This window comes from Lithobates pipiens, unplaced genomic scaffold (genome assembly GCF_037356315.1).
Source record: "Lithobates pipiens isolate NorthernLeopardFrog02 unplaced genomic scaffold, aLitPip1_a1.2 Scaffold_1, whole genome shotgun sequence".
Classification (NCBI taxonomy): Eukaryota; Metazoa; Chordata; class Amphibia; order Anura; family Ranidae; genus Lithobates; species Lithobates pipiens.
The window spans coordinates 228,829,091-228,853,101 of record NW_027507685.1 but is presented as its reverse complement, the minus strand read 5'-3'; the positions used below and the strand labels follow the sequence as shown (position 1 = coordinate 228,853,101).

Genomic DNA, 24,011 nt, shown 5'->3' with positions numbered 1-24,011 from the left:
GGAATTCTCAGTTTAACCATTTAAAGATTAAATCTTTTTGACACTTGTTGCTTACAAGTAAAAATCCAGTATTTTCTGCTAGAAAATCACTCAGAAGCCCCAAAAATTTAATATTTTTTTAGCAGAGACCCCAGGGAATAAAATAGCAGTTGTTACAATATTTTCTGTCACACAGCATTTGCGTAGAGGTCTTTCAAACGCATTTTTTTTTAAAAAAGACACTAATGATTAAAAAAATAAAAATGAAAACAGTAAAGTAAGTTAGCCCAATTTTTTCATCCAAAAGTTTTGATTACCTGTTTTTGTGTATTTAATCTATAGTTTTTTTTAATTTTATATCTAAATTATACATACAAGTGAACGGATTGGAGGTTTGTTTTGTTTAATAAATGATTAAATGTAAGAAATTTGCTGTATCACTGATTAATTAAGGCTGCTTTCACACTGTAGCGGGCAGGTGTTGATGGTAAAAACGCTGCTAGATTTAGCGGCGCTTTACCATCATTTTAGCGGCGTTATTCGGCTGCTAGCGGGGCACTTATAACCCAGGAAGAGGTTAAATGCGCCTGTGAAGCGCCGCTGCCAAATCGCATTGCCTGCGCTTTGGCAGTGGTACCCATTCATTTCAATGGGCAGAAGTGGTGGAGGAGCGGCATACACCACTCCAAACGTGCTGCTTGCAGGACTTTTTTTTAACATCCTGCCAGCGCATCGCCTCTGCGTGAAAGCACTCGGACTTTCACACAGACTGCAGGGGAGCCGTTTTGCAGGCACTTTACAGGTGCTATTTTTAGCCCAAAAGCCCCTGAAAAACACCCCAGTGGGAAAAGGTGTCTGTTAGATTTTATGAAATGAAAAAAAAAATAAAAAAATCAGTCTAACATACCGGCCCAAAAAAAAAATCGGCATCATATATCGGCCATCGTCGCCGTGATTTCTAAATATTGGCATCGGCCAGTGAAAAACCCATATCAGTTGACCTCTAACCCCGATATCTTCTATATCTCTCATCCCTCATTCTCAGTCTGATCTTATGATGTCAGAAGTCATGGAGTCGGAGTAATGCTCATCTCCTGGCCACTTACCTCTGTACAGTGACAGGATCCTCCACACAGCACTGGCCACTTACCTCTGTACAGTGACAGGATCCTCCACACAGCACTGGCCACTTACCTCTGTACAGTGACAGGATCCTCCACACAGCACTGGCCACTTACCTCTGTACAGTGACAGGATCCTCCACACAGCACAGCTCCAACTGCTGGGGAACTACAAATCCCATCCCTGCCTCGAACTCAATGAGGGAAGAAAATCACCAGGGAGATGGCAATGCATGCTGGGACTTGTAGTTCTACTGCAGCTGGAGATCTGCTGTTCTCCTATCACTGATATAAAGGAAATGTCTGCTGTCACTGGGATTCCCCGTATTTTTTGAATATGTTCAGGTGTTTTTAACTAGCCTTGCAGGAAATGTCATTCTTGAATGTGTGCGCTGTAATATGTTTTGTACTGAGATTCCTGTCTGCTGGGATCTGTTTATGTAATAACTGTCCTGTGCAGCTGACGGGTTTTACTAGAACAGGACCTGTTATCCCAGATCACATCCATCACTATTCATAGGGAGATCTGTATTGTATCATACAGTTTCTCAAGTGCTAAAGTGAGGAGGTATGCTGCCATATTATCTGTATCCTATACCAATCAAACAGGCTCAGGGGATGTGTGTTGCTCTGTGTACATGCAGTCACCATTTAAAATGACATTCCGCTTAAACCATCTAAACCCATCAACAAAATGAAATGTAGTAACTACATGTGTAGACATATGTACATACATTATTGATGAATCTGTCCTTATACAGAATTGTCACTTCACCCTAACAACACACACTGACAATATGGCTGCTGTGATCCCACCATTTTATAGTGAGGGGGTCGGATTATCCAATCCTTCAGATTATTGGTTTCAGTTGATCATTATGGGATGTTCCTCATTTCTGGCAGTGAGTCTTAGGCCGCGTACACACGCGGGGACTGTTCGCTCAACTTTGTTCGTCAAACAGTTTGAGCGGACAGTCCGCTCAAAATTAGCATGGACGGACTTGGCCACACACGACGAACGAACAGTCTGCTGAAACCGTGCGCGATGACGTGAACGGCACGTACGATGGGACTAGAAAACGACGTCCTATACACTGCAATGCAACCTTCGGCGTGTAAATCCTTTCTGAGTATGCGCGGAACTTAGTTTGACGAACAAGCCTACACACGAGCGGACTGTCCGCTCAAACAAAGTTTCAGCGGACAGTTTTACGGAATTTCCGAAAAACTTTGTTCGTCAGACTGTCCGCTGAAACTGTCCGCTGAAGCCCACACACGAGCGGACTGTCCGCTGAAACACTGTTCAGCAGACAAAGTTGAGCGAACAGTCCCCGCGTGTGTACGCGGCCTTAGGCTCCATGCACACTGGGTTTAAAAAAAGCCAGGTCCCTTGGCAGAAAAAAACGTCCATGTAGATAATTTTTTGTACAAAGCTTAGATGAGTTTCAGAGTTTTGCATTTTTTTTCTGCCAGAAAGCTCCAATCAGAAACGCAAACCAGAAGGGTTTTTTCCTGCCTCTAAACGTTGAGCTTAACCACTTCAGCCCCGGACCAATAAACACCTTAAGGACCAGAGGTCTTTTTACAATTTCGCACTGCGCTGCTTTAACTGGTAATTGCGCGGTCATGCAATATTGCACCCAAAAGAAATTTGCGTCCTTTTCTTCCCACAAATAGAGCTTTCTTTTGATGGTATTTGATTGCCTCTGCGATTTTTATTTTTTACGATATAAATGGAAAAAGAGCGAAAATTTTGAAAAAAAAAGATATTTTCTTCTTTTTGTTATAAGAAAAATCGAATAAACTAAATTTTAGTCATACATTGAGGGCAAAATTTATTCAGCCACATGTCTTTAGTAAAAAAAATTACAATAAGCGTATATTTATTGGTTTGCGCAAAAGTTATAGCGTCTACAAACTAGAGTACATTTTCTGGAATTTACACAGCTTTTAATTTATGACTGCCTATCTCATTTCTTGAGGTGCTAAAATGGCAGGGCAGTACAAACCCCCTCCCAAATGACCCCATTTTGGAAAGTAGACACCCCAAGGAAATTGCTGATGGGTATGTTGAGCCCATTGAATATTTATTTTTTTTGTCCTAAGGGATTGAATAATGACAAAAAAAAATTACAAAAAGTTGTCACTAAATGATATATTGCTCACACATGCCATGGTTATATGTGGAATTGCACCCCAAAATATATTCCGCTACTTCTCCCGAGTATGGGGATACCACATGTGTGGGACTTTTTGGTAGTCTAGTCGCGCACGGCACCCCGAAAACCAATCACCACCTTCAGGATTTCTAAGGGTGCAAATTTTTGATTTCACGCCTCACTACCTATCACAGTTTCGAAGGCCATAAAATGCCAAAATAGCACAAAACCCCACAAATGACCCCATTTTGGAAAGTAGACACCCCAAGCTATTTACTGAGAGGCATGTTGAGTCCATGAAATATTTTATATTTTGCCACAAGTTGCGGGAATATTACAAACTTTTTTTTTTTGCACAAAGTTGTCACTAAATGATATATTGCTCACACATGCTATGGGCATATGTGAAATGACACCCCAAAATACATTCTGCTGCTTCTTCTGAGTACAGGGATACCACATGTGTGGGACTTTTTGGGAGCCTAGCCGCGTACGGGACCCCAAAATCCAAGCACCGCCTTCAGGATTTCTAAGGGCATACATTTTTTCATTTTACTCCTCACTACCTATCACTACCTATCACAGTTTTGAAGGCCATAAAATGCCAAGATGGCACAAAACCCCCCCAAATGACCCCATTTTGGAAAGTAGATACCCCAAGCTATTTGCTGAGGGCCATGTTGAGACCATTGGATATTTATTTTTTTTGTCCCAAGGGATTGAATAATGACAAAAAATAAAAAAATAATTTTTTTTTTACAAAAAGTTGTCACTAAATGATATATTGCTCACACATGCCATGGTTATATGTGGAATTGCACCCCAATATATATTCCGCTACTTCTCCCGAGTATGGGGATACCACATGTGTGGGACTTTTTGGGAGTCTAGTCGCGCACGGCACCCCGAAAACCAATCACCACCTTCAGGATTTCTAAGGGTGCAAATTTTTGATTTCACTCCTCACTACCTATCACAGTTTCGAAGGCCATAAAATGCCAAAATAGCACAAAACCCCCCAAAATGACCCCATTTTGGAAAGTAGACATCCCAAGCTATTTACTGAGAGGCATGTTGAGTCCATGGAATATTTTATATTTTGCCACAAGTTGCGGGAATATTACAAACTTTTTTTTTTGCACAAAGTTGTCACTAAATGATATATTGCTCACACATGCTATGGGCATATGTGAAATGACACCCCAAAATACATTCTGCTGCTTCTCCCGAGTACGGGGATACCAGATGTGGGGGACTTTTTGGGAGCCTAGCCACGTACGGGACCCCGAAAACCAAGCACTGCCTTCCGGATTTAAATATAAAATGCTACCAAAAAAACTGTTAGCGATCGCAGGGATCAGGCCTGACTCTGCGATCGCTGCAGTTATGTGTTTAATGTTTTGTAAGTGACAGTGATCGATCGATACTGCACTTGGGTGGGCTGGGCAGAGGGGCAAAACGCAGGTGCTAGAAGGTATCTGGGCTGATCCCGCTAACAATGCGTTTTTTTGGAACCCTGAACTGCTGGGGACGCTAGTATAGATCTGAACAGGAGGTTTATGCTTTGCGTGTGGGTTAGTGCGGTACTGGCACTAACCTAGCGCTGCCTGGGGTGACGCAGACCCTGACCCTAAAACCTAATTGATATCACCCGCCGGGTGATCAGGGGGTTAAACCTTTATTGGGTAATAAATGGCTGGTGCCCTGATGCGATAAAAAGCAAACTAACCAGAGTCACCCGTAACACTTATACGGTGATCACTGGTGAAAGGGTTAACTAGGGGCAATCAGGGGGTTCAAATTTTTATTAGGTAGTATATGGGGGTCCTTGGCACTATATAAAAACCTGACGGGGAACCTAAATAACTAACTGGCTAACCAGCGTCACCAGTGACACTTATACTGTGATCGCTGGTGAAAGGGTTAACTAGGGGCAATCAGGGGGTAAAACCATTATTGGGTAGTATATGGGGGTACCTAACGCTATAAAAACCTGGCGGTGAACCTAAAAAAATAACTAGCTACCTAACGACACTAGTGACACTAATGCAGCGATCAGAAAAACGATCGCTTAGTGGGGGGTAATCAAGGGGTTAAAACCATTATTGGGTAGTATATCGGGGTACCTAGCGCTATAAAAACCTGGCAGTGAACCTAAAAAAAAAACTAGCTACCTAGCGACACTAATGCAGCGATCAGAAAAATGATAGCTTAGTGACACTGGCAAAAGGGGGTGAAAGGGTTAACTAGGGGCAATCAGGGGGTTGAAACCATTATTGGGCAGTATATCGGGGTACCTAGCGCTATAAACACCTGGCGGTGAACCTAAAAAAATAACTAGCTACCTAGCGACACTAGCGACACTGATGCAGCGATCAGAAAAATGATCGCTTAGTGACACTGGCAAAAGGGGGTGAATGGGTTAACTAGGGGCAATCAGGGGGTTAAAACCATTATTGGGTAGTATATCGGGTACCTACCGCTATAAAAACCTGGCGGTGAACCTAAAAAAAAACTAGCTACCTAGCGACAGTAGCGACACTAATGCAGCGATCAGAAAAATTATCGCTTAGTGACACTGGCAAAAGGGGGTGAAAGGATTAACTAGGGGCAATCAGGGGGTTAAAACCATTATTGGGTAGTATATCGGGGTACCTAGCGCTATAAAAACCTGGCGGTGAACCTAAAAAAAAAACTAGCTACCTAGCGACAGTAGCGACACTGATGTAGCGATCAGAAAAATGATCGCTTAGTGACACTGGCAAAAGGGGGTGAAAGGGTTAACTCTAGGGGCAATCAGGGGGTTAAATCTTTATTGGGGGGTGATAGGGGGCTACCCTGGACCTAACACTAACTGCCCTGACATTTTTTACTTTTACAACTGACACTGAATGCAGTGATCAGTAAATATATGATCAATGCAATCAGTGACACTGTGACTGGGGGGGAGGGGGGGCGGGGGCGATTGGGGGGGGGGGGGTCTGTGTACCTATGAGTACCTATGTGTCAGTGTAGTGTTTTGGTGCACTTACTTTCACTGTTCTCCTCGTAGTCCGGTCAAAAAGACCGCCCCGAGGAGAATGACATCACTTCCTCCTTCCTGTGTAAACAATACACAGGGGAGGAAGTTCGTCATTGGCCAGGAGCGATCGAGAGGGGATGGCCAGAAACCAACGGCCATCCCCTCATCCTGATTCGCTCCTGGGACGGAACGGACCGCCGTATCCAGCGGGAGGGGGTCCGATCGGACCCCCCACCCGCTGGAAGGCAGGCACGTACATGTACGTGCTTGTGCCTGCCTGTGCCATTGTAATGATGTACATTGGCAATACGGCGGTCCTTAAGTGGTTAACCACTTCAGCACCGGAAGGATTTACCCCCTTCCCGACCAGAGCGTTTTTTGCGATTCGGCACTGCGCCGCTTTTACACAATTGCACGGTCGAGCGAAGTGGCACCCAAACAAAATTGACGTCCTTTTTTCCTCACAAATAGAGCTTTCTTTTGGTGGTATTTGATCACCTCTGCGGTTTTTTATTTTTTGTGCTATAAATTAATTAATAAATTAATTATTTTTTACTTTTTGCTATAATAAATATCCCCCAAAAAAGTATAAAAAAAATTTTTTCCCTCTGTTTAAGCCTATGCGTATTCTTCTACGTATTTTTGGTAAAAAAAAAAAAAAAAACGCAAAAAGCGATTGATTGGTTTGCGGAAAAGTTATAGTGTTTAAAAAATAGGGGATAGTTTTATGGCATTTTTATTAATAATTTTTTTTTTTTTACTAGTAATGGCGGTGATCTGAGATTTTTATTATGGCATACACATCGGACAATTTTGACACATTTTTGGGACCATTGGCATTAATACATTGATCAATGCTATAAAATTGCATTGATTACTGTAAAAATGCCGCTGGCAGTAAAGGGGTTAACCACTAGGGGGCGGGGAGGGGTTAAGTGTTCCTAGGGGCATGTTTCTGTCTGGGGGATGGGCTGTGTGTGACATCACACTGATCGCTGCTACCGATGACAAGGAGCAGACAATCAGTGTGCTGTCACTAGTCAGAACAGGGAGATGTTGTTTACATCGGTTCTGTTTTTGAGCTCCGTGACATGATTGTGGGTATCCCTGCAGCGATAGAGTCCGCGGGACCCACGGGCGCGTTCATGGAGCTCGCGACAGGCCCATGCGGGCACGGCAGGAAATTCAAAGCAACGTATAGGTACATTACTTTGCCCAGCCGTGTCATTCTGACGACTTATTTATACAGGAACCGGTTAACCACCTCCCGTCCGCACTATAGCTGAAAGATGGCTACAGCGTGGACCTAACAGTACCACCCATCAGTGTCCACAATGTCACTTACCAGTGCCCACCAGTGCCACCTATCAGTGCCCACAATGTCACCTATAAATGTCACCAATCAATGCCTCATCACCAGTGCTGCCTATCAATACCACCTACCAGTGCCCATCAGTTACACCCATCAGTAACGCCTTATCCGTGCCCATCAGTGTCGCCTTATCTGTGCCCATCAGTGTCGCCTTATCTGTGCCCATCAGTGCATCCTCATCAGCGAATATCAATGAAGGAGATAAATTACTAGTTTGCAAAATTTTATAACAAACTATGAAACTTTTTTTTTTTTTTTTCAAAAATCTGTCTTTTTTTGCTTGTTTAGTAAAAAAAAAAAAAAAAAAAAAAAAAAAAAAACAAACCCAAGTGGTGATTAAATACCACTAAAAGAAAGCTCCATTTGTGTGGAAAAAAAAAAAGATAAAAATTTAATTTGGGTACACTGTAGCATGACCGCGCAATTGCCAAAGTGTGACAGCGCTGAAAGCTAAAAATTGGTATGGGCAGGAGGGGGTTTAAGTGCCCAGTAAGCAAGTGGTTAAAATACACCTGTAATGGTCCCAATGTGCAGGAAACATCGGGTGACACTGAGCTGCTTCTACAGGTAAAACTCCCATAGAAACAGCATTTTTTTAGCCCGTGTGCCCGGAGCCTTAAAGGTTTTTGGACAAAAATTTGCCATTTTTTTAACCCATTATAACCCTGAAAATTGCTGTGAATTAATGATAAACCTGAACCTCATCTCCACCAATAACCGCAATCTTCACACGGCACATGTGATGACATCACAACACTCCATGTGGGATCATTGCTGTGTATAATACATTGAGGGACATTAGTGAGTGCCGTACAGACATCATACTGACTATAATGGAATGGTGACCTTCCAGCACTCAACTCATTTCACCTTCTATATATACTGTGCAGAGGGACTTTGTTTTGCACATAAAAATATTAAATAGAACTTTGGTTTATATTTATCATCAAATCCATCAGAGTGTAAAAATTCTCTCACCTCCAGTCTGGTTGAATCGACTCATCAATGTCTGTACATTGTGCTTGAAAACAGGTTCAATGCCCTGATTTCTTTGTGTGTTCCTTTCCCAGTAATCAGATCCCTCTTTCTTCATCCACTCAGTTCTGGGAAGATTCTGACGGGTGTCACTGTTATAATTTGTTATCTCCTTATCATCCACATATCCGACTGAAGAGTACACAGGGAGTCCGGATCCCGGAGAGGAGACTCCAGTTCTATAATAGCGCAGAGAGTGACTGTCTGATAGAGAGAAAGATACACAGATGGTTATATATCACACAGCATATAATATATCCTGAGAAATAAGGGTGACCCCACACACAGGCAGATCTGTCACTGACTACAAACATTATACAATCTCTATACACAGCGATGAGATCTTCCATTGATTGGAGTTGGCAACCAAAATCTCATAATTTAATTTTAAAGGGGTTGTAAAGGTTTGCATTTTTTCACCTTACACTATATATACACCCCCTCCCCCCACCATACACCCCCCTCCCCCCACCATACACTATACATACACCCCCCTCCCCCCACCATACACTATACATACACCCCCCCACCATACACCCCTCCCCCCACCATACACCCCCCTCCCCCCACCATACACCCCCCTCCCCCCACCATACACCCCCTCCCCCCACCATACACTATACATACACCTCCCCCCCACCATACACCCCCCTCCCCCCACCATACACCCCCCTCCCCTACCATACACCCGCCTCCCCTACCATACACTATACATACACCCCCCCCACCATACACTATACATACACCCCCCTCCCCACCATACACCCCCCTCCCCCCACCATACACTATACATACATCCCCCATCCCCCCCACCATACACCCCCCTCCCCCCACCATACACTATACATACACCCCCCCACCATACATACACCCCCCTCCCCCCACCACACACTATACATACACCCCCCCACCATACACTATGCATACACCCCTCTCCCCCCACCATACACTATACATACACCCCCACCATACACTATACATACACCCCCACCATACACTATACATACACCCCCCTCCCCCACCACACACTATACATACACCCCCCACCATACATACACCCCCCTCCCCCACCACACACTATACATACACCCCCCACCATACATACACCCCCCTCCCCCACCACACACTATACATACACCCCCCTCCCCCACCATACACTATACATACACCCCCCCCCACCACACACTATACATACACCCCCCTCGCCCCACCATACACTATACATACACCCCCCCTCCCCCCACCACACACTATACATACACCCCCCCACCATACACCCCCCCACCATACACTATACATACACCCCCCCTCCCCCACCATACACTATACATACACCCCCCCACCATACACTATACATACACCCCCCCACCACACACTATACATACACCCCCCCACCACACACTATACATACACCCCCCACCACACACTATACATACACCCCCCTCCCCCCACCATACACTATACATACACCCCCCTCCCCCCACCATACACTATACATACACCCCCCTACCCCCACCATACACTATACATACACCCCCCTACCCCCACCATACACTATACATACACCCCCCTCCCCCCACCATACAAAATACATACTACCCCCCCTCCCCCCACCATACACTATACATACACCCCCCCTCCCCACCATACACCCCCTCTCCATATACTATACATACACCATCCATATATACAGTTCTCACCGGGTGACACTGTCCACTGCCCTACTGACACCATCATCTGCTCTACTGGCTAACAGTGTCCACTTTTAAGGTAGGCTATTTTCACTGACATTTCTTTTATTAATGAAATCATATTTTATGGGTACACTAATGCTTTTGTTTTATTTAACCATGGCCTTTTAAGTCCCCCCCCCACCCCCCACCCACTGTTAATGCAATTTGACCACATCCACCGTTCGGGTTTGGCTTGAAGAAAAGGTGGCAACCCTACCCCCATGTCCTCTTCGCAGCTCAGCCTGGCCGTTGATTGGCTAAAGTGGATGGATTGAAAGCAGCGCAGCCATTGGCTCGCACTGCTGTCAATCACATCCAATGACAAGGTGCGCCGGGGCCAAGTGATACAGTGAGCAGCTATAGGCGCCGGCCGTATTACGGGAGCGCGCCCGCAAGAACTAACCACCATGTGAGAGAGTTTGCATGAAGGTGGTTAGTTCTTGTGGGGAGGAGCTGAGACAGCCGCAGAGGGACCCCAGAAGAGCAGGTTCGTGGTCACTCTGTGCAAAACGAGCTGCACAGTGGAGGCAAGTATAACATGTTTGTTATTTTTTTTTTTTTTTTTTAATTGTCTTTATAACCCCTTTAAAGAGGAAGTAAAGGCAACAATTTTTTTTTTTTTAAAAGCACACCCTGTAAGGCAAAGGCATAATGAGCTAGTATGCATAGCATACTAGCTCATTATGAATAACTTACCTGAGAACGATGCCCCCGAAGCGGTCATCCGTCTTCCTCTTCGCCGCTGCCATGGATCCCGGAGCGATTTCCGGGTCTCGGGGCTCCAGGGCTGTGATTCGCCGCAGCAGCGATGACGTCACTCCCGCGCATGTGCACGGGAGCCGACGCTCATGGCATATCGCCGTGATCTGCGGCCTGTCCAGTGCGCCGCTGTCTACGGCGCATGCACCATAGACAGCGGTGGCTGTCTTCGGGTAAATATCTCCTAAACCGTATAGGTTTAGGAGATATTTTTGGACATACAGGTAAGTCTTAATCTAGGCTTACCTGTAGGTCAAAGTTGGTTGTAAGGGTTTATAACCACTTTAAGGCCTAATGGACACCTAGAGCTGCACGATTTATTGTTAAAAGATCGCAATCTCGATTCGACCCCTCCCCCCACACAATCTTAATTCAGTATTTCTATGATTCAGCCAATTTTCAAGGACAGGAGAGAAGCATATGATAAATTTGGTGCAGTGATTTACATAAATGAAAAAAAGCCCTTGTGTTAGATAAATAAATAAAGTCCTATGTGTAACCAACTGCTGTGAACTGACGATCCTTTCTTAATGCAAAAGCCCCCTGTGACAGTGCGATGTGTCAAAACAAAGAAAGGGAATAATATCCAGCATTCAATTATAAACACTTGTGCCCAAAGTATTGCACAGAGCTCCTTATCTGTGATATCCCTCCACCATTCTATACACTCACCAGATAGTAAGACATTACAAGCCTTGAGCCATCGCCATAGAACCTGGTGACATCATATCCTGAACTGCAGTGGGTTAAGAGGACTTTGCGAGGAATCGGCAATAGATGGCTGCCACTCCTACTACGAGGTCGTGGTGGCAATGATGTCAGTGTGTAGGCCCCTTCTGATGCATTTCATGAGCATGCACGTTCAGGGATCAGCCTAATAGACCATCTATTGTCGTTTCTTCATGAAGTCCTCCTAACCCCCTACAGTTCAGGATATGATGTCACCAGGTTCTATGGCGATGGCTCAAGGCTTGTAATGTCTTACTATCTGGTGAGTGTATAGAATGGTGGAGGGATATCACAGATAAGGAGCTCTGTGCAACACTTTGGGCACAAGTGTTTATAATTGAATGCTGGATATTATTCCCTTTCTTTGTTTTGACACATCGAACTGTCACAGGGGGCTTTTGCATCAAGAAAGAATCCTCAGCTCATGACAGTCGGTCACACAAAGGACTTTATTCATCCAACACAAGGACTTTTTTTTTTCATTCATGTAAAGGGCGGCACCAAATGTGTTTATCATCTGGTCTATAGGAGTTGTATATTCACCTTTGTGTGTGCTCCCAGATACATTATTATCTTTTCAGCCATCTTGTTTAATTGAAGCAAAGAGTATTATGTCTTATTTTATTGTCACCTTGATCGATAATATAATGTTCAGGGGTTGTAACTCTTTAAAATAAAAAAGTTCTTCAGAATCGTGAGAGAATTGTGATCTTTATTGTAAGCAAAATAATTGTGATTCTCATTTTATCCAGAATTGTGCAGCTCTATGGACAAGCAATTTAATTATTTACACACATCTAAATATACAGTATATGTTTACAGTTTATGTTAAGCAAATAAGGGTTAGAACCCCTCTCAGGGTTTTCTTACTATTCAGGGCTCAGAGGGATTATCTAATCTTCCAGTCCCCCTGACAATGTGGTGAGGGGAACCTGCCAGACATTCTAATCCTCACCCCCTCTATCCAAAGCTGGAAACAAGGGTTTGGGTTGAATATTCTTTAACTATTTGAGGACCAGCCGCCGCAGTTATACTCGTAGCTGTACATCGGGCGATTATGGCGATTTATTTTTTATTCTTATTTTTTTTACCAAAAATATGTAGAAGAATACGTATCGGCCTAAACTGAGGAAGACCTTTTTTTCATTTATTTTTGGGACATTATAGCAAAAAGTAAAAAATATTATTTTTTTTCAAAATTGTTGTTTTTTTGTTTACAGCGCAAAAAATAAAAACTGCAGAGGTGATCAAATACCACCAAAAGACTCTATTTGGGGGGGGGGGGGGGGAAAGGATATCAATTTTGTTTGGGTACAACATCGCACGACCGTGAAATTGTCAGTCAAATCAAACCAGTGCCGTATCACAAAAAATGTCTCCCCTTACCAAAAGGTAACTAAAGGCAAAACAGTTTAGTTTTGGATAGGTTGGGGAGGGATTAGAACTCCTGTCAGGTTTTTATTGCTGTTTGTGTCCCAATTACGGAGATTCACCCTCTCAAATTGCCCGTTTATTGTTTTCACCAAAAGTTAAAGAAAATCCCAAGTTTTAGGTTGTCACCAGAACAGGAATAGAGGGGAAATCTTCCAATGGGGACACAAGTTCTGGTGACAAACAAGGATTTCCTCACTTTGCAGGGATTTCCTCTAACTTTCTGTTTTGGCTATAGGGAAGGAAGTGAAGGGACATCTCTCTAATAGGACACAAGTGACAATGAGAAAAATAAAACTGAGAAGGGTTATACAGTGGAACATAATCCATTCCAGGATCCTTATCAATGCGAGTTTCCCCATAGAAGTCAATGGAAACAAAGATAATTTTTTTTTCCGCATTGACTTCTATTGCATGCAATACCGCATGTGTCCAGAGGTGGGGGGGCGTCAGAGCGCCTCGGAAATGCTCATGGACAGCTCAGCTGAACTCGGAAACCCTCGGGAGGGCCCCGAAACACTTGGAAACTGAGTATTTCCGAGTGATTCCCAGTATTTCCGAACGGCTCCGAACCATTCCGAGTGTCACCTGTGCCCCGCACCTCTGCCAAATGCGGTACTGCACACCCCATTGGCTTTAATCCTGCTCGTTTTGCAAGACAACACTCGCAAACCGAGTCAGGATTTAAAAAAAAAAGTTGCTAGTCTTTCAAAGCTCTCATTAACCGCGTTACTCGTAAACCAAGTTTCCACTGTAACTCCCTTAACAGCTTACTCTGAAATGAATAAATTCACCTTTGGTTCTACTTTTACAGGCTAGTTATATTTTTAACTAAAACCTACACACCTTATTTTAGACCCAGAAAAATCATTACTCCGTCTCTGTATTTGAAACTTTCTTTTTAAAGTGAAGGTGAGTGTTATACGCCAATAAATACATTATATCCAAATCTCACGCCGAGCTCATCCTTAGACTCTTCACCACACGACCACAAAAGCACAAGAATTCTCCTTGGACAGTGTATTAGTTCATTTGCATTTAATGTTAATGGTTCAAAGAATGTCGGGCAAAATGGTCGTCCCTCACACATGTTCACTTCATCATATCTGGCCCTCTTTGAAAAAAGTTTGGACACCCCTGGTCTCTCTGTTTTTTTTTACTTATGTGTATATTTATGTTTTAATTAGCGGCTGCTTTTATGTACATAGATTTACATCCTATAAATCATACATTACACATCATACATCATACATTACACATCATACATTATACATCATACATCATACATTATACATGCTTTCTGAATATATATTTTTTTGGGAACTTCATTTTGTCCTGAGCGCTGAGCGGTGCAATTAGGCCTTTTAGACACTGAGATTATTATTATATTGTGTGTGTTTGCACTAAAATAATTTTTATTATATTTTTTTCCTGATAATATGCACTTAATAAATAGTTGCACAAATATTAATGCAATGTAAAAAAATTGCATCAAATATCTTTTTGTTTTACAGGTCTCTGCTTTCACAAAATATAGAATGTTCTGAAGGTTTTAAGTAATTTTATAACCAAAATTGCAGACTTTTACATGTGTGCAAGAAAAAAGAAAAAAAAAATGCTCTAGTGCCAAAGTGGGTAAGAAATGCCGCCTACCTGAAGAATACAGAACATCGATATGATCCCCCATTCAAGATTGTTGTAATGAAAAAGGAAAATCTAATATTAGAGAATGAAGGACACGTCCTATCATCAGAGACAATAACAATACATGGAGGGATGTAGGGCCCTAGTGCTCTGTTTAACCAATTCAGTCCCAGAAGGTTTCACCCCCTTTATGACCAGGCCATTTCTTGCGATTTGGCACTGTGTTGCTTTAACTGACAATTGTGCGGTCGTGTGACATTGTACACAAATAAAATGTATGTACTTTTTCCCACAAATAGAGCTTTATTTTGGTGGTATTTGATCACCGACAATTCTCAAAAAAAAAAAATATTTTTTTTTACTTTCTTCTATAGAACATAGCTAATAAAAAAAAAAAAAAAAAAATCAAAATTTCTTCATCAGTTTGGGCCCGTACATATTTTTGGTAAAAATCCCAATAAGCGTATATTGTTTGGTTTGCGCAAAAGGTATAGTGTCTACAAACTATCGGATATCTTTATGGAATTTTTATTTCTAATAGTAATGGTGGTGATCAGCAATTTATGGTGGGGATTGCGAAATTTGCGGCAGACAAATCGTACACTAAGTGCTCAATGCTAAAGAGCTCAGTGCTAAAAAAAATGCACTCTCACTGTACTGATGACATTTTCCTCTCTAACAGAACAGCGGTCTGCCTTGTTTACATAGGCAGACTGCTGTTCTGCCTCTCATGTCCTGGTGAACATCGCGTCCGCTGGACCCACTGATTGATTTCCGCTGGGTGCAAATACAATGGGAGCGGGTGGCCTTTGGCGAGCCCCAGACCTGGAAGAAGACACAACGTACAGGTACATTGTTTCACACAGCTGGGCCACCATGCTGCAGTAAATGTGAGGTGGACGGTCCAGAAGCAGTTAATTATCTCTTTGTTTTCTTTTTTTACATTGTAAGTCTTTCTTTATATGACTGACTCTACTTAAAGCTGCTCCCAGCAGTGGGCCGGTGCGTCCTGATTCACCGTTTCAGATCAGAATTCAGCCCGAATTTTGGGCTGAATTCGGACCTGAAATGGACCAAAAGACGCACAGCGGTTTTGTGCAAATTGCACCGGACACTGGAAATCTCCTGCTATGTGAACCCAGGCTTATGTGGGAATGCTAGACTTACCTTTGGCAGTTTTATGTGAGAATGCTAGACTTACCTAGGGTACCTTTGGCAGTTTTTGCATATAAGTAACTCCAGTTTTTTGTATAAGGGCTCCACCAATATGGGGAAGACTTTTATAGGGATCTTTGGCACGGTGTCTTTAGCCAATCATGGCTCAGGGGGACTAAGTTCACGCCCCACACTATAGAACGCTGCTTACATAGCGCCCGTGTATATAGATTGAGCTAGATTAGGCAGCAGGTTACTGGCGTGCAGGCAGTGTATTTAATATATATATATATATATATATATATATATATATATATATATATATATATATATATATATACACACAGTATATATATATATATATTTATTACACACATACACAAAGTCTAACATATATTATACTCTGCATTTAGTGTAGACTCTATATTCAGTCAGTACAGGCAGTGTAGTATAAATAATAAGTATGTGGCGCTAACTAGAGTGTGTAGATAAATTAACACAATTAATCAACCTAAAATGTGTATCTAGTGATGTCTAATGATAATTCTTCAATGTGACATCAAAAAGTAATATACAGACAAATAATACATTTAAATGAATCTGATATTCTTAACATGCATCCACTATTCTTAAGGTGCATAAAAATAAAAAAATTGAATAAATCGCATAAATTTGAAAAAGGTTGCATAAGTAGAAAAAAATTGCATAAATTGTAACAAAGTGAAAAAAAACACACTAAATATATAGTATAGATAATAGATAATGTATTAGATAAGCCTTCCAATAACAGAACCTAGGTAAAATATATATAAATATAAGAATAAAAAATAAACAAATCCCCTATATAAAATCACCACAGGACAGTGCCATCTGGTGGTAGTTGGTCAAATAGACCCAATAAAAAAAAAATTATTGCAAGTGACATCTAGTGGTACAAATCTATTATAACATTCCTAAAATACAATTCATAAAATATAATCCTTGGTCTATGCTTCACATCTACTGCCATCTTGTGGATTGCTAGCAATAAGCATTAATAATGTAGAATATTAAAGGGGTTGTAAAGGTAAATGTTTTTTCATCTTAACACATTCTATGCATTAAGGTGAAAAAAACATGTCACACTGCCGGCGCCCCCAGCCCCCCCGTTTTATTTACCTGAACCCTCCGAAAATCCCACACTCGCCCCCGCCGTCCTCTTCGCCACTCAGCCTGGCCGCTGATTGGCTGGAGTGGATGGATTAAAAGCAGCGCAGCCATTGGCTCACGCTGCTGGCAATCACATCCAATGACGCAGTGCGCTGGGGGCGGGGCACTATGATACAGCGAGCGGATATAGCCGCTGGCTGCATCACGGGAGCGCGCCCGCAGGTGCTTCTCACCATGTGAGGGAGCTCGCATGAACATGAGAAGTACCTGCAAGAGGAAGAAGAGACAGCCGCCGAGGGACCCCAGAACCCCCAGAGCAGGTTCAGGGCCACTCTGTGCACAGTGGAAGTAAGTATAACATGTTTGTTATTTGAAAAAATTATTTTTTTTACTTTACAATCCCTTTAACCTCAATATGTAAAAACACAAGAAATTAAGAACATAGATCGGGGATTTTTAAAACATATGTAATTTTCTCTTTTTAAAACATGGATATATAGAACATCTTAACCCTCAAATTATCCACATAAAGGACACATAACCGCATAGAGAAGAGGAAAATTTTAAGTTTATAAGGATATGTGAATAGCAGACTAATAGTTAGAAATAAAACAGTTAAGATGGAATTAAAGTTCAACATTATGCCCCAGAGGAGTCAAAGTACGTATTTCATGTATCCATTTAGACTCTAATTGGCTTATTTTGATCACCTTATTATTATCTCCCCTCCAGTGGGGATTGTATTTTTCAATGCCACATATCCAGGGCTGGACAAACCCCGGGTGCCAGGTCGCATTTGCGACTAGAATTAGTGACCTGGTGCCTGGGGCGGCACAGCTAGGGGTATCCTGTCTCTGTGCGCACCCCACCCGGTGCAATCACGGCCGGTAATTGAGGCTTTCTGCAGTCCTATGCTTCCTTCTGGAATTTGGCGCCCTCTTGTGGTGGCCGTTGGTATGACAACCAACAATGCTAATGGAACTTCCCCTGCCTGTTTTCACTGCCCGTCCATCTCCTTCCCTTTACTTAGAACCCCCCCCCCCCCCCAAAAAAAAAAAAAAAAAAAAAATTATATATATATATATATATATATATATATATATATAATATATAATATATAGAATAAAATGGCGGTCGTTACAACACTGTCTGTCACACCGTATTTGCGCAGCAGACTTTTTTTGGAAAGAGTACTTTAATTTAAAAAATAAGACAACAGTAAAGTTAGGCCATTTTTTTATATTGTGAAAGATAACGTTACGCCAAGTAAATTGATACCCAACATGTCACGCTTCAAAATTGCGTCCGCTCGTGGAATGGCGACAAACATTTACCCTTTTAAATCGCCATAGGCGAAGAGGTCTAGGGCTAGAATTATTGCTCTCGCTCTACCGATCACTGCGATACCTCATACCGCTTTCATATGCAGGCGATACTCATGTATGCGTTCGTTTCTGCACGCGTGCTCGGCGGGATGGGGCGCTTTTAAAATTATTTTTTTTCTTATTTATTTTAACTTTTATTTTTAATTTTTTCACTTTTCTTTAAAAAAAATAAAATAAATTGTGTCACTTTTATTCCTATTACAAGGAATGTAAAAATCCCTTGTAATAGAAAAAAGCATGACAGGTCCTCTTAAATATGAGATCTGGGGTCAGAGAGACTTTACACTAAAAAGCAATTAAAAAAAAAATTGGCATTTGAAAAAAATAAAAATAAATAAAAATAAATAAAATGTCCCTTTAAGAGCTATGGGCAATGACTTGGAGACAGGTGAGGGCCATCTTCCCCTCACTCGTCTCCATGTCAGGCCAGGGACAGGTCCGGATCACCGCTACTGACGGCCACGATAAGCAGTGGAGGGCACCGGAGCGCGGCGGGACAGGGGGGCCCCTTTCCAGACACCGATAAAAGTGATCTTGCAGCGAATCCGCCGCAGGGACCACTTTTATCTGAAAGAGAACTTCCGGCTCTTGAAGAGGATACTGGGGTTATGGTAGCTAGCTATGGCGGTCTTGTGTCCCTGCAAGGCAGGTAATAAAAGCAGTCACATTCGATCTAGTCGTCATTCTGTGTAAATTTAAGATTGGTTCATTTTATATTGAAAATAAAGCTTTATCGGTCGTAAAAATGCAAAACAAAAAAAACGGCTCCTAACTTTTTTAGCTGGCTCCTAGATTCTAAGCAAATTTGTCAAGCCCTGCACATATCACTAGGGAAGAGGGATCTTTATTGTGAAATTCGGCATAATGTCTTGATAGACTGTTTTACAAAGCACTTTTTTATGTTTTGGACATGTTCCCTCAATCTTCCCCACAGTTCTCTTTTTGTTCTGCCAATATATTGAATCCGGCACGGGCATTCTAATAAATAGACCACCCCCTCAGTCCGACATGAAATAAAGTCCTCTATTAAATACTCTTTATCCTCACACTGGAGATAAAACTATTTATTTTTCTTGCTTTCTCTAGTGTGGTGACAGGTGTAACAATTTTTGCAGGGGTAAAATCCTTTCCCTTCAAAGAAGGAAAATTTCTCTCTAGTTGGGGGATCAAGCACATTCTTTGCTAGACGGTCACTACGGGTCGGAGACCTCCGGTAAGTAAATCTGGGCTTCTCTGGGAGAATAGTAGTGAGGTGGGGGTCTGCTTTAATAATATTCCAATATTATCTAACAATTCTTTCAACTTGTTTATGTTGGATGTTGAAATCCATGACAAGTGATACAGTGTTATTATTTGCTGTATTTTTTGCTGTGTCCTGTATCAACTTTTCTCTATCCAGTGCCGCCACATCTTTTATTCTTTCATCTATAACTTCCCGGCTTTTGCACGAATCTCTCCAATCACTTCCACCTGTTTGATAAAAGGTTTCTTTCATTGTACAGTTTGATCTTATTCTAATTAATTGAGGGAGATCTCAATGGTATGCACAAGAATGTTATAGACGGGAAAGAACTCCATATCATTTTTTAGAGGGAAGACCCTGGGAATCTCCAAGACGGTACCATTTGGAACAGAATCCCCGTAGAGACACCAAACGGACCCCAGATCCCAAATCACAAAGCAATACGAAAAAGGAGGGGAGGAGACGATTGTAGAATCAGAGGGATCGAGAGAGAGAAAGGAACGTCAGAGAAGGACTCCAAGAAGATCTGTAGAGAAAAGAACAGGAAGAAACGAAAAACAAGAAGGATGCCGAGCAGGGGTCAAAAAACAAACGAAAACGAATAGTAGGGGAGGGGATCACAAATATTAGTGGAATAGAATTGACAGAGGAAATCAAAGTGTTGGATAAAGGATTAAAGTTTGCCCCTAAAAAGAACCTCTATAAACTCAACACGTACGTGGACATTAAATTCACTAGAAGCTTACATATAAAGAAATATATGTTGGACAATCCAGGAGATGGCAGGGAAAAATGTCCTTGATACTAATGGTATATTATTTAGTGGTCTCTGTAATAAATCTCTTTTCAACCCCCCTCCGGGGAAGGATGGAAATATTGAAGTGTTCAAAAAAAATGATTTTGAAGGACCTCGAGGACTTGAAAATAAAGAAGGCCTATGATCCAGGAGACATAAAAAGTTGGATCAAAAAATTGGAAGCGAGAAAAGAGATTTGTGATAAGGCAGGCGGATAAGGGAGGGGCAATAGTCATTCAATCTAAAGATGCCTACAAAGAGGAATTGAATAGGCAATTGAGTGATGAAGAGCCCTATGAGAAATTGCCTAGTAACCCTACAATGAGATATAGGAAAGAACTGGCTACAGAAAGGATCCCAAAAAGGTTTACTAAATAAAGAAGAAGAAAAATACCTCCAACCGAATACATGCAGAATTCCTGTGATTTACACCTTGCCAAAGATCCATAAGGATAAAAATAAACCTCCAGGAAGACCCATTGTTAATGGGATACAATCTGTTGGTGCGAGGATTGGTGAATACATCGAATGTTTTTTGCAGCCAGTGGTGAAAAAAAAAACACAGATCCTATCTTAGGGACACCAAGCATCTCATTCAACTGTTAAATGATGTCATTTTAACTGAAGAACCCATTTACATGGCAACAGCTGATGTTACGTCACTCTATACGATTATTAACCATGAAGAGGCCATCCAAGCTACTAAGTGGGCTCTGAGGGGCCTTAGTGAATTAAAATGTGTACAATGGAGGTTTATTTTGGATTGCTTGAGGTATAGCTTAGATTCTAATTATTTTTAGTATGAGAAAACTTTTTTTAAGCAGATATGTGGCATTGCAATGGATGCAAAACATGCGCTGAGCGTAGCTAACCTGTACATGTCGGAATGGGAGGAAGAGGCACTATACAAGAATTTTCCACCACAGCTATTATTATTCACACTATATATAGATTATATCATTATTGTTTGGAGTGGAGACAGAGAAAGCCGTACTGACTTCCTGTCTGATCTTAATAATGATAAAAATATAAAGCTGACCTGGGAGATAAGCGATAAGAAGATCAATTTTTTGGACCTACTGATTAAGAAAGAAGAGAAAAAACAACATATTACACAGAACTTTTTCAAACCCGCGGACAGAAACATTTATTTGCCTTTGGATAGCTGCCATTATGCGCCATGGTTAGATAACATACCAAAGGATCAATTAATTAGAATAAGACAAAACTTTACAATGAAGAAACCTTTATCAGACAGGGGGAAGTAATTGGGGAGAGTCGTGTAAAATCCCGGAAGTTATAGAAGAAAGAATAAAAGATGTGGCGGCACTGGATAGAGAAAAGTTGATACAGGACACAGAAAAAAATACAGCAAATAATAACACTGTATCACTTGTCATGGATTTCAACATCCAACATAAACAAGTTGAAAGAATTGTTAGAAAATATTGGAATATTATTAAAGCAGACCCCCACCTCACTACTATTCTCCCAGAGAAGTCTTTATCAACGAACATTCATTTTAAGAGGCAAGTTTCAGGAAAAAAAACACATTTTAACCCTTTCATGACTTAAGCCGCGTACACACAGGCGGACTGTCTGGCCAACTAAGTCCATCAGACAATCCGACGGACAGTCCGTCCTACTTTTGAATGAACGGACTTGACCACACACGATGAACAGACAGTCTGTTGAAAGCTTGCGCGATGACGTGTACAGCACGTACGACGGGACTAGAAATAGGACGTCCAATACTCAGCAATGCAACCTTCCACCGGGTAAATACTTTCTGAGCATGCGCCATACTTAGTCCGTCCAACTAGCCTACTCACGAGCGGACTGTCCGCTGAAACCAAAGTTGGACGGACAATATTACGGAAATTCCGAAATACTTAGTCCGCCAGACTGTCCGCTGAAAAGGTCCGCTGAAGCCCACACACGAGCGGACTGTCCGCTGAAATGTGTTTCAGCGGACTAAGTTGGACAGACAGTCCGCCCGTGTGTACGCGGCTTAAGCCTATTTTTGGAATTTGGTGTTTACAAGTTAAAATCCATATTTTCTACTAGAAAATTACTTGGAACCCCCAAACATTATATATATTTTTTTTAACAGAGACTCTAGAGAATAAAACGGCGATTGTTGCATTATTTTATGTCACACGGTATTTGCGCAGCGGTGTTTTAAATGCAACTTTTTGGGAAAAGGGACACTTTCATGAATTAAAAAAAAAAAACAGTAAAATTAGCCCAATTTGTTTGCATAATGTGAAAGATAATGTTACGCCGAGTAAATAGATACCAAACATGTCACACTTTATAATTGCACGCACTTGTGGATTGACGACAAAGTACGGTACCTAAAAATCTCAATAGGCGACGCTTTAAACATTTTTTACGGTTACCAGGTTAGCGTTACAGAGGAGGTCTAGTGCTAGAATTATTGCTCTCGCTCTGACGATCGCGGCGATACCTCACATGTGTGATTTGAACACCGTTTACATACGCGGGCGTGACTTCCGTATGCGTTTTCTTTGCTTCGCGAGCTCGCGGAGACGGCGGGCGCTTTAAAAAAATTTTTTTGTTTTTTTTAAATTTATTTTATTTATTTAAAAATTACTAAATTGTTTAAAATAAAAAAAAATAAAAAATTGATCCCTTTTATTGCTGTCACAAGGAATGTAAACATCCCTTGTGACAGTAATAGGCGGTGACAGGTACTCTTTATGGAGGGATCGGGGGTCTAAAAGACCCCCCACCCCTCCTTTAGACTTCAGTGTATTCAGATCGCCGAAAAAGGCGATTCTGAATACCGGATATTTTTTTTAAAACCGGCGCCATTGGCAGCCGAGTAAACGGGAAGTGATGTCATGACGTCGCTTCCGTGTTTACTATGAGGAGACTGGAACGAAGCCGATTACGGCTTCGTTCCAGTTCCTCCCCAGCTTCCGGAGGCATCGAATGGCGAATCGGTGCTCCCAATCGAGCGGGAGCACCGGTAACAGTGGCGGGAGGGGGGGACGTCCCCTCCCACTCCTCCGGCATAACAGTCGAGCGGCTTTTAGCCGCATCGGTTGTTATGCCTGGATAGCCAATCGCTCGCTAAACAAAACGGTACCGGGATGATGCCTGCAGGTGCGGGCATCATCCCGGTATACCCCCCGGAAGCCGAGTACGCACATCTGTGTACGCTCGGCGGGAAAGGGTTAAATAAGAACTTTGAAGCAAAATAAGGGTCAGTGCCCATCTGCAGCCTCACCATTGCCATGAATGCAGCCTGATCAATGCCCATCTGCAGCCTC

General features: G+C 42.1%; 1 protein-coding gene across 5 annotated transcripts in view; it reads right to left on the bottom strand.

Moving 5' to 3' along the window:
- Positions 1-24,011, bottom strand: part of LOC143984105 (class I histocompatibility antigen, F10 alpha chain-like) — a 907,941-nt gene that overhangs the window by 339,450 nt on the left and 544,480 nt on the right. For 2 of the 5 annotated variants that reach the window (XM_077484425.1, XM_077484432.1), the window contains exon 2: positions 8,632-8,892. The exons of the other annotated variants lie outside the window; for them this stretch is intronic. In XM_077484425.1, the coding sequence (XP_077340551.1) occupies positions 8,632-8,892 (261 nt within the window). The remainder of the gene's footprint in view (positions 1-8,631; positions 8,893-24,011) is intronic. 5 annotated transcript variants of the gene reach the window in all.